This window comes from Xiphophorus couchianus, chromosome 13 (assembly GCF_001444195.1).
Source record: "Xiphophorus couchianus chromosome 13, X_couchianus-1.0, whole genome shotgun sequence".
NCBI lineage: Eukaryota > Metazoa > Chordata > Actinopteri > Cyprinodontiformes > Poeciliidae > Xiphophorus > Xiphophorus couchianus.
In genome coordinates, this window is record NC_040240.1 from 17,450,800 (window position 1) to 17,463,316 (window position 12,517).

Genomic DNA, 12,517 nt, shown 5'->3' on the forward strand with positions numbered 1-12,517 from the left:
ATGCTCAGTGTTGAACAAGCTCTGTACTTTCCGTTTCCGATCAGTGCTGCTAAACGCTGATGTACTCTGGAAATGCTGGATAAGCATTTCAGTCTGCACTTAAAGCAGATGTGAACAGTGATCAAACACTCACGCTGCACTGATGTGACGCTACAGGCTTGACCTGCATGAAGCTGGATCTCATCTCCAATCAAAGGAAAAAGTACCGGCGTGTTTGAACGCCACCGACTGTTCAATCCACCAAGAGGAGGGGAAGTGGTCCGCAAACAGGAAAGCTGCTGGGTAAAAGCTCCAGTTAGCGTCAAATCCTGTTAAAGAGCCGGCGGTCTCTCAGCAGGACGCCTGTCCAGGTCGGAGTCATTTAACGAGTTTAAAGGTCTGACGGGACCCCGAGGAAAAAAATAACACACACTTCCTCCTCTTCATCTGAATTTGTGGACTTGGTGGGCAGCCGTCTGAAAGGAGTCCTGCTCCTTCCCCACAGAGAGATGCTGAGACGGTGCTGAGCTGCTGTGTGTGTGTGTGTGTGTGTGTCTGCCTCTCTGCCCACCACCCACTCTGAAAAAAGGAAGGGGAGCAGAGGAAAAGTCCCGGTGACGTCATAAACCGTTCCCTCCCATCCTCCAGCTGCTCCCGTTTTAATCCTCCGCTCTCCTCCAGTTGCTCCTCTGCTCACATGACCTCCGAGCTTTTATCTCCCCACTGAACGTCTCCACTTCTGTGATGAGTTTGCAGATGATCAAATAATCGTCTTTACTGTCAAAGTGACAAATCAGCAGTCGTGCTACAAACAGGATAAGTTCTTTATCTGGAATTTATCTCACACCGCCTCCCATAACATTTAATTTGTGGATGGTTTATCACTTCAGCTCATCACCTCATATAAATACTGATGTATATGGCTCGTCAGTGCACTCTCATGTAAATACAATACTTCCAAAAGTCAAATTAAGACTCAGTTTTCCCTTATCGCAAAGCAGTTTGGTGAAAATGACAATCTTCATCTACAAATCTGCTTCTAGTCCATGATGTCATCCATCACTCTGTTATCTGTTTTCGTTCTATTGCCACCATGTCATCAATACTCACTTGTAAACTGGCCATCTCTCCATTCATGCATCTGTAAAACCATGATTGGTAAATACCGTCGCTCATTCATCAATATTTACAACAATACTCACATTTTACGTTCTAATAAACTCACCGTCATCTTTGGGCTAATCCTCAGTTAACTTTGCTGCACCCAATGACTGGAACAATTTGTAAAAAAAACACTAAACCTCAGCACGCTAACTTTAAAATTAACCTTTCTCCACTTAGTAAAAACTATAGCACATGATCAATGTACCTGCTTTTAAGTCTGTTGACTTATGATGTGTATTATAGTTTAGTCAGTATAAATATGGCTGTATTTGTTATTTTTATTTTCTCTACTTTATGCTATTTTTCTGTTTTCTATTGTATGATGGTTTAATGTTTTCTGAGCAGGTCGTTTAAAATAATAATTTATTCTTAGACACTGTGGAGTAATCATTACTTGTACAAATTTAGAGCATACTTTGCTGCACCCAATGACTGGAACAGTCAGCGGACCAGATTACATAAACGTTAAATACATTTTTAAAAAATTAAGTTGTAACATTATTAAACTTGAAGCAGGCTCATTCTTTCAACAGAATCACCTGTGGTTAAAAATTTTACAAAGAGACAGTAATAAGGAATTACACAATATTAATCATAACAAAATATATAAAAATGATTTAACTTGATAAAACTTTGGGCATTCTTCAATATAAAAAGCAGTTTAGTTTAGAGCTTGAAAGAGACAAAGAGGATGTAACGTGTTTTTATAAAATACTCATGAAGATGTTGCGCAGCAAAGATTCTGCCCTGAAAATAAAAGTTCAATTCCTAAAATGGAAATCACAAAGAGAAGATTAGGGCTTGTAGATAAAACTACGTTGACCTCATGATGTCTCCTTTTCATGCAGAACTGAGCTGGATTCTTTCAGAACAAATGAAGGCATATTTTAGCTTACAGCCTACAGAAAAGGTTTTTTTCTCAAGCAAATGCTCAGTAGGAAAGCGTCAAAATAATTTGGACAAAAGAAGAAATTTTCCGATTAGACCTCTTGACGTTACTGCTCGTTTTCTCTGCAGTAGTCAGACTGGGTCCTATTTCCCATATTCCACATCATTTTTGCCTCCTTGTCTTTTCGTTCAGACGATCTGCTATTCCGTTTCATCACCTCTCCATCTCAGCCTCCTCGGCGCTGGAGGAAGGACGAGTCTCTTCAAGCTGCTGCTTCAAAGTCTTATTGTAGTTTCAAACAGCTACAAGTTTGAGCTGATTCTCTTTCTGGCTTTTCCTCATGGTGACTTCCACCTTTTCTCCATTCATGTTAAAACAGATATGTCGGACAAAAGATGTCCTCTTCTATCTTCCTTCAGTCTGAATGGATTCCCTCATTCAGGCTTTCTGGAAAAACTCCATGTGGATTTTAATCACATTCAAATCGGTATTTAGCTCACGATCCGTTTTTGCGCCGATGTACTTTAATATAAGCGACTGTAAACTCAGGAGAAGCCCGGTCGCCCAAATGGCAAGCAAAAGTTCAAGTAAGATACCAGAACCGTCCACGTTTCCGCACAAAGGAGCAGCTTCTTCCCTCTGAACCTCACAGCAGAAACCAATTGCAGCTGAATGCATCCATAACCTCGTCCTTTCAGTCACTTAAAGAGCTTGTGACCACGGGTGAGGGGTTGGATTGTACATCGACCGGTAAATCGAAAGCTTTGCCCTGAAGCTCAGCCTCTATCTGAACCATCAGGGCCCAAAGCCGCGCCTGCATTACTGCCGGCTTAGCCGGCCTTGCGCTTCTTTCTGCCTTCGGCTTTAAGAAATATTAAAGGTTGCTTAGGGTAGAAAGCTCCTCCAACAAGGAATTTTAACGATTCCACCTCTTCAGAAATATCAGCTGTAATTGTTTACAGGAGAGACTGGAGTAAGAGGATCCATGTTTCATATTTAGGATCAAGGAGACCTTAGTTTGGTCGCTAACCTAAATATCCTTCATCTCGTCTCATCAAGCGGATTTATTTGTTATGCACAATTCAACCGGTACAATCACTCTTTTTTTAATTATTACAAATTACAGCTAAACTGCTGCTTAGTAACAAAAATAATAATAATAATAAACAAGAGATCATGCTTTCAAATGTGTTTGGGAAGTGAACATTAATATCAGGAGTCAAGTTACCTCGATGCTAACATTTGATTATTACTTGTGTCCACACCTAAAATGCTACAGTTTTATGACCTCATGTTATAGCTCATAATTAGCACAATTGATATATAAAACAAACTTTAAAATATCTATAAAGATCTATACTCAATTCTCATGAGACTTATGATCGACTACATTCACTTTCCAAAGTAAAAAATTGTTTTTAAGAAATAAAAGCCTAAACACTTTACCCACAAGATTCTTACCCTCACAAGCTTCGTTAAATTATGCCTTCCTCCTCATTATTTTTGCACGTGCTCAATGTTTTTTACCGTTTCTTAGCAACAAGGTGTGCCTAAACTCACCTGAGTCACTACTACTATTTAGCAATGATTATAAGAAAAACCTTTTTGGCAATGAATAAAAAATGTTTTCCAAAAAATGCAATTCCAGCAAAAAAATCCAGATGGAATATTTAGTTAAAGCAACAACTTTAGAAATCTAATTGTTTTTAAAAAGGATTTGTGCAAAGTTTTGAACTGTGTGCTGATAAAAGTTTATTTACTTCTTTAACCTGAGCGATTCCATGTCTTCGGTTTATTTAAACTATTAATTTTTACAGGCTATATTCCTTTTTAAACTGATCCATGCAGGGTCACGTGTTGAAGTTAGTCTTCTGCATGCAGAGACGTCTTCATATTTAATTCCAGTTTCATGTACATTTAGTTTTGACCTGATGATTCTGATTCCTCTACAAGTGCAACAACATTTTAATGTCTATATTTTATGATTTTAGCTGAAATCAAACATTTTAAAAAAGATACGAGTTGATGGATGGTTAACTATAATCTACCTTCTGTACTGATACACACAGAAATCAATGCGAATCAAACATCATAAAGTGAGTCGTTATAAAAAAATAAAACAAAAACTTTTTCCTGCAAAAGGCAAATTTTGATTTAAGACTGAAACTTAAAGTGTTTTACTGTCAAATTTGATGAGATTTTACTTTATTGCTTTTTTGTTTCAATCTCCAAAACATTGACGCTCGGTTCAAATTTTTCCATATTTTCACATTTACTGTATTCCTGCCTCCTTCTGCATATAGCTGAGTGAATTAAAAAATTGACATATACTCTTAACCTCTGACCCCTATTTCTACTTTCCTGGCATTTTCTCTGAAACGCTTCAGGTGAGTAGATCTGTTTCCCAGGCAGCCACATTAAACACACTCCACCCACTTTATTGTTTGACATTTAGCCACACAATCAGTGAACTTCGTCTCTGTGCACTTTCCAATAAATAAGGCTTGCAGGCTGAAAGAGCGAGCTATTTGAACACACTGACTGATTCAGTTACTGTGTGTTTCTTTTTTTTTTTAGCCACGTTTTCCAAGTTAAATGTCAGAGATGCTTTGAAAGTCAGCACCCAGGCCGATACTGAAGAGCTTCCGGTCCGCGCTGCTGTTTGGCATTTGAATCAAAGGAAGTTGGAACTGAAGCATTCTGCAGTTTACATAGAGTCGTGTAAAACATTTAATACAACAGCCATTCATATCTTTAAGAAATGTTCATCTAGTCTGATGCATCCGTTACCTCTGGAAAAAAGATTTAATTGCATGACCGTATTTTTCAGACTATAAGCCGCGACTTTTTTCCTACGCTTTGAACCATGCGGCTTATGCAAAAACACAAAATCTTACTAGTATTTTTGGTCTAATATCTATTGCAGATACCTTACTTGTAAGTTAGTTGTGACTTGTTTTAAGTCAATAATTCCTTAATATTGATGAAAAAGTAGCTATTAGTGAAATAATCTGCCAGTAGAACAAGTAGGTATGAAGAAGTTTTCAGTCTTTACTGTTAAATCTCGTTCTTTGGTAAAGTTAAAAGTCCCAAAATAAGTACTAATAAACTTATTTCACTTACAACTTCCTGTGACACTGAGCTGTTCCAATTTTTGACAATAAAGTTTAAAAAAACACACTCAATTTTATACTTGACCAGGTGAATTGCTTGTTGTGTTTTAAGAAAGAAATTTCTTTTCTTCTGTAAAAATAAAAGCGCATACAGACACTTTACCAAGACACAGAATACAAAGTAGCCTTGAGTGTAAAATGGCACAATCTGACTTGATTGAGCTGGATAAACTTTAGAAAAATGTATGATTTTTTTCTTTAGTTTTTCAATATATTGGATTTTAACAGAAAAACAGTTTCTGTAGAAATATGACGGTTACCTCCACGTATTTGCACCCTTATGCATTTTGTTTATAATCACACTTAAATTTGTCTCATTATCAAACTTTTTTTTTATTAAAAACATGTATAGTACAAAGATATATTTTAAAATTATGATTTTATTTATTTATTGAAAAAAAAAAACACTATCCAGATCAGCCTGACTCAATCTGAAAAAATTTCACTTTTATTAGCAACAACTGCCATCAAATATTTACGACAACTGGCGTACGTTTTACGCGCTGCAGGAAGTGAAAGTGAAACATGCTTACAAACTCTGAAGTTGGTTTTGAATGTGGATAAGACAAAAGCAATGATTTTTTTCACACTACCAGAAATCCCTCTATTGCTTACAACTGCTGCAGGAGCACAAATTGAGTTTGCAAGTACCGGTAATTATAAATATCTTGGCTTTATTCTAGATAAAGAGCTTTCTTTCAAAAATCACATAGCAAATTTGTTACAAACATTGAAAATGAAGATTGGGTTTTATTACCGAAATGGATCTTGTTTCTCTCTCAAAGCTAGAAGTAAATTGGTAGCAGCAACATTCCTGCCACTCCTGAATTATGGAGACGTTTTATATATGAATGCTTCGACCAAATGCCTTCAATCATTGAATGCTGTGTATCATTGTGCTTTAAGGTTTGCAACCGGTAGCAGACGTCTTACACATCATTGTGAGTTGTATGCAAAAGCTGAATGGTCTCCTTTAAGCGTACGGAGAAACAATCACCTGATGATCCTGATTTATAAATCTCTACTCGGCTTGGCTCCAGCACACTTAAGCTCTCTCTTACATAGATCTGTTATTTCCCATCCTTTACGCTCCAATGAAATTTTTCTTTTGCATTTTCCACGTGTTCCAACTGAAAAGGGGAAGCAGGCATTCAGTGTGATGCTGCTACAGCCTGGAATCAGCTCCAGTCTGAACTCAAGATGTCAGAACTGATTTCATTGGATTTATTTCGAGTTGTTCTTAAAAACAGGTAACAAGATTCTATTAAATAGTGTCACTGCTTTTATTTTGTAGCCAGGTTGCTGTGTATTGCAGACTTCTGCCCAGGTCCCTCTTAAAGATGAGATCTAGATCTCAACGGATTTTACCTGGTTAAATAAAGGAAAAATAAAAAAGAACAAAGTAAGTTTGCAGTGACTAACATTTCTGCCTTCACTATAATGGAAATGTTTAACATTTTTGTGCAGTGCAATGATTAAAACATTAACTTTTCTGTGTTAATGTGACTAGAAGGGAAAAAGATCAAGGGAAAAAGTGCTGAACAGAAAAGTGTTTGATTTAAGGCTAAACAAAGTAAGGACTAAAGACCAAAGTGACTCATGAATCAGATGTTGAACTTCTAGTTTGATGTCGCTAAAAAAGTATCTAAAAATATCGCTATGCACAACAATTTAAGTTTTTACTAGTCTTTTATCTTATTTACTGAAACATGAAGTGGAAATAGACAAAACAAAAAGGCAGGGATTACTTTGCTTCCCCCTGCTGGTGACAGAAAATATTTTTTAGAAATTCATCAGGGGATTCTAAAATATTTTGAGTTTCTCTCTTCTGTCAGGTTATATTACACGCTAGCTATGTTTCATGTTAGCTCCTGCTGGATGTTGTAACTCTAATCTATCCTGATATTGTCTTTTTTCCATTTAATCCCACCTTAAACTGTAAACTTTAGGGTAGATTTTTAATAAAATGAAAGGTGTGCAGTCAGTTTATCAATGTCAATGAAGGTGACTGAGAATGTTAATATGTGCTGCACTGAATCAGCTCATAACTATGGAAAGACAGCCTGAATATATTGTAAGTAAATGCACTGGTGCTGTTGCTCATGCATAGAGCCAACGGATTTCTGCAAGGGGCAGCAATTTTCTCTCCATTTTCTCCACAGTCACGCAGCAGCCCTGATCTCCCTTTCCGCTGGCTGCATACTTAGACTGAATATGAAAAGCCACAGCGGTGCTACATAATTCAAACAGGAAACCTTCATTATTCTGAGGTAATGCACTTCAGGCCTTGATGCTGTGGCTGCTCATTAGATTAGAGGTTAAACACTTTACTGACAGACAGGGAAGATTGTCACCTAGTTACACTATGAGCAGATAAGGGAATTATGCAAGAAATTTCATAAGAATTCAATAATTACATGTTTAATTTTATTGTTTGTAGTTATAGCATTCATAAAACGCTCAGAAAATTCTGTTTTTTATTTCATCTGCATTATTTTTCATAACCACAAGATGGCAAACTTACTTCTCCATGTTTGTGCAGCAAACTTTAAATAAATCACTCCAGAACTCTGGACTTTGCTGGTTTTTATCGAGCCATCATCTTAATGAATTAAGTTGCAGCTGAATAAAGTTTGCTCTCATCTCTCCTTTCTGTCCCCGTCACACAGGACTAAACTTCAAGTAACTCACACTGGACATCAGTTATTCATATGGATGATGGCTAAAAGAAAAAATCCCACTTTGAAAGTTAAACATCCGTGTCAAGGTGGAGTAATGTCTGCAATTCACGTCACTCATCTCAGGGTCATTTTTCCTGACAGTAATGAAGTCAGATATTACAGAGTCATGACTTAAATTTAGTTACAGTTATGGTAAAAAAAAAAATAGAGAATACATTCACCTTCAGCGCTATGACTTTATGTATTAATAACAAAAACAATCTGAACTTTACCAGGATCTAAGACTTAAACTTTATCTACACTTGACACAAAGAGTATTTCCTCCGTCACAGAAGGAAAACGAATCGCTCAGAATATTATCAAAAATTTTAATAACCTTTAAAAACCTAATTTGTAGCGCAATGTCAGAATACTTCGATGGGAATAAATGTGGGTGAACTGCGATTAAGACGAGTCTTAGATAGTTAATGCAAATTTTACAAGTAACCCTTTAATCATTCACTCATAAATCTATTAGACTGTTTTAGAAAATATGTAAAAGCACATAATGTCTGAAACCCGATTAATCAAATACTCATTCTTTACGTCTACAGATGAATCCAGCCACATGAACTGTTCTTTTATCTCTTGTTTTGTCTCAGACGTCAACAGAAATTGATCACAAAATGAAGATAATGTTGCTCCATTTTTGATCGCTGTGGGTTCAGATTATCTGTTTTCAGCAGTAAAGCAGATTTCCATCCCACAGTAAGGATTAAATGTTCCTCCGTCTCTTATCTAATTTATTTTGCAGTTAGACTGAAATGAGTGTCAGCACATCTGACAACAGCATTTGTTAGGCTTTTGACAATTAATGAAGGAAGCGTAACATTTGACCAAGGGGACGTTCAGAGCAACCTAGCAGCAAAATGCTGACTTGTCGGCCATAAATCTCTCTCACGACAAGAAAAAAAGTTAAATATCTTTCTTAATGGGAATTTTCCTCCAGGATTAATGAAGTGTAGTCATGCATTGAATATACTTTATGTAGGATGTTATAAAGTGACATGAAAAACCATTTGTCCTTTGGGAAATTTACACACTTTTAATGTTTCAGATTATCAAACCATACAGAAAAAGACAACCGGAGTAAATGCAAACTGTATTTATCAGATGTTCTCGTTTATTCAAGAAGAAAAGGCTATCCAGGACAACCTGTCACTGTGTGGAAAAACCTTGGCAGCAACAGCTGGGATCCAGACTTTAACTAGACCACTACAGATTTTTGAGCCATGAATTCAAAGGTGTATTTTAGATTATTGTCCTACTGAAAACCCAAGTTGAATCTGAGGGTTGGGAAATCTAACAAACCACTGCTAGTAAGATTTTCTATTTCTGAAATGATATGTTAACTTTATGTTTAACGTGACATTTCAGTCCACAGAATATTTTCCTGAAAGTTTTATTAGAGTCATTTTGTTTCTCAGTTCTTCACTTCAGGACATAACGGGTCGGTCGTCAAACAGGTTCTATTTAAGGGATTCCTTGACTTTGCAGATCAGGCAGAAATCAGTCATGAATGCAGCTTATTAAATTGAACCAAAGAATGTGGTTAGTCACAAGAAATTCATGATTTAACAAGGGAGGCAATTATATTTTCACACCAGGCCGGGAGGATCAAGTTGGCTTGAAAAGCTTTTTATTCTTCAATTAAATAATCACATAGACATTAATCTATTAAATGTGATTTCTGCAGCAATTAGAGTTTATAGCTGAAATGAGACAGTGATTTCTGTTGTGCTAAACCACGACTAATTTGGTTGTTGTCCAATTAGGAGCAACAATAGACCAGGTTCTGGTCGGCATTCATTAATTTTCTGTTTGAGTGCTTGAAGTCTGAAAAATGCTGATGGCCAGTGGCTCTTAGTAAAGTGTCTGTAAGAGTCACCTCGTTTATTTCAGTGACTTGAATTGTCACAAGTAATTCTTGTTACAAATGTTGTTTCTGCAACATTTGTAAATAAACTTGATTATAAAAGAACCTTTAATGATAAAAACATCACAAAAAAGTAAAAACATCAACGAACAATTAAATTCACTATAACTAAGACTTTTTTTAAAATATAATTTTAAAACCATTATGATTTAAATTTAAAACCTATATCATAACAGTAGGGCTGCACAGTGGCGCAGTTGGTAGCACTGTTGCCTTGCAGCAAGAAGGTCCTGGGTTCGATTCCCGGCCGGGGTCTTTCTGCATGGAGTTTGCATGTTCTCCCTGTGCATGCGTGGGTTCTCTCCGGGTACTCCGGCTTCCTCCCACAGTCCAAAAACATGACTGTTAGGTTAATTGGTCTATCTAAATTCTCCCTAGGGGTGTGTGTTGTGTGTGAATGGTTGTTTGTCCTGTATGTCTCTGTGTTGCCCTGCGACAGACTGGCGACCTGTCCAGGGTGTACCCCGCCTCCCGCCTGGAACGTAGCTGGAGATAGGCACCAGCAACCCTCCCGACCCCATTAGGGACAAGGGTGAACAGACAATGGATGGATGGATGGATGGATATCATAACAGTAAAGTAATAATGCCAAGACTTTTTGTACAGAATAAATGTAGCATCGTATGAGTTAGCACCAGACGTGAGCCACTGGTAAAGACAAATGTCATCTAGCAAACTGGTTATAATTTACACTTATCAAACATTTGCTACATAGCAAAGGTATATTATCAGCTATAATTAGTAATAGCCTCAAACAAAATGAAGATGCCTGCATGGGACTCAAAGATTTGCCTGAAAACATTAACTACATAGAGTATGAGCTTAAATATTCCTACTACCACAAAATGTAAGTCCTGTGATCAACCTATTTAAGGTCAACTTACATTTTTAAAAATAGATCTAAGACATTTTAATGCTTTAATTTTAGATAAATGGATTTAAGACTTTTAAAGGACATCCTGCAAATTAAAGTCAAATTACAGAGACAATATTAAATTATTAAAAAGACTAAATGAATTCACATTGAAACTGTAAATCACAACAGGATTTACAGAGGACAATAGGAGTCAGTGGATTAACGAAAGCATGACCAGGCATAAATGTGTAAAACCATCTTTTACAGATGTTACTTTAGTATGTGGCTGGTTATGAAGCAAAAGGAGGACATCAAGCTTTCAACAGCTGTCACTGTGTTCTGATAGTGACCCAGGGTGGTCCAGACTGTGACAGTCCATTTCTGCAGCAGACAGTGAGGGAGGAACGTGTGAGGACCTCCTGGGATCGGCGCACAGCCAACAAGAAGGCAGCAAGTTATATCTGAATGGTAAATCAACAACAAAACACTTCTCTTTTCCAGCAGCCATTGTACAGCGAATACAGCGGTAAAACTAGCTGGTCCAAATATGATGGACCTCTGCTTAGGTTGTTAGGTAACCAGGCTGGGTCTGGCTGGCGTTGCTAGGTTACAGCACAGTGCATCTGTCGACAGTGACTCAATATTCAGGAAGTTTTTGAAGCAACTCGTTTTCCAGACACCAAAAAGCATTTACTTACTGCCAAAAAACAGCTGGGTGGTTTTTTAAGAACTTGGACTGTTTTTAGAAACAGAACATAAGAACATTGAAAATGTGACTTTTGCATAATGTGTTAAAGTCCGTCTTCTTTTATGTTTTTGAACAGCCAGGAACAGAAGAACAAAAAAATAATAATAATAGCTTCTCATTTTAGTCTGGGAAGTAAGTAAATCCAAACTTTTTTGAATGTAATGTTCAATTTAATAAAAATGCAAATAAACAATGATTTCTAGCTGGTATGGATAAATAAATACACCCTACACTCAATGCAATGAAGCACATTCAGTATGGAGCCAGTTGAAAGACTTCAAGCTAACCAATAGCTTAGCTTCAAGGAACAACCACACACTGTTTTATCACTGGGGATGAACTTGATACATACGTCCTAACCTTTGCTATAAGAAAACTTCACAAGAGCTCCCAGTTGATTTTTGATCCATATTTTAAGATTAAAGCATCGAATCTAGACGATGGATGGATGGATGGATGGATGGATGGATGGATGGATGGATGGATGGATGGATGGATGGATAAGATGTGATGAATAATGGATGAAGTGTGCAGAGGAATATCTGACCCTAATAAACAATAAACACAAATTTTAGATTCTGATGCAGAAACGGATCTGCTGTGTTTCAAATCTCCAACTACACAAGTAAACTTTAACAGGCCAAAATAGCACAATAACGACATTCATAAAATCCTGCATTAGATTTCTTCCCCCAATTTAGATTTCAAAACCGACTGAAAACTGATTTCCTTTAACAACTGTTTTCACAGAAGGTAATATGGCAGCAGTTTTAGACAAGACGTGCCACACCAAGATGACAGACTAAATCCAGAGGTGAGAAAGTGAAAGTGAAACATCGTGACTCTCACCTCAGCACCAGGGGACAGACTCCTTTTCCTGAGGGCCGGGGAGCGCTCGGCTGATTGCAGAGGAGTCAGACCTCCGTTCTTCAGCTGCTCGCCTGAGGGAGACTTTGGTACAGTCCACACAGGAACACCATCTGCATCAAAAAAATAAAAATAAAGAAAGAAAGAAAAACCCGGAAAAGCAGCATCAGACCCTGTTGTTGAGC

General features: G+C 37.2%; 1 protein-coding gene across 1 annotated transcript in view; it reads right to left on the reverse strand.

Moving 5' to 3' along the window:
* The window catches only part of osbpl10a (oxysterol binding protein-like 10a), an 86,159-nt gene that overhangs the window by 15,991 nt on the left and 57,651 nt on the right, over positions 1–12,517 (reverse strand). The window contains exon 7 of the mRNA XM_028035314.1: positions 12,315–12,445. Within this exon, the coding sequence (XP_027891115.1) occupies positions 12,315–12,445 (131 nt within the window). The remainder of the gene's footprint in view (positions 1–12,314; positions 12,446–12,517) is intronic.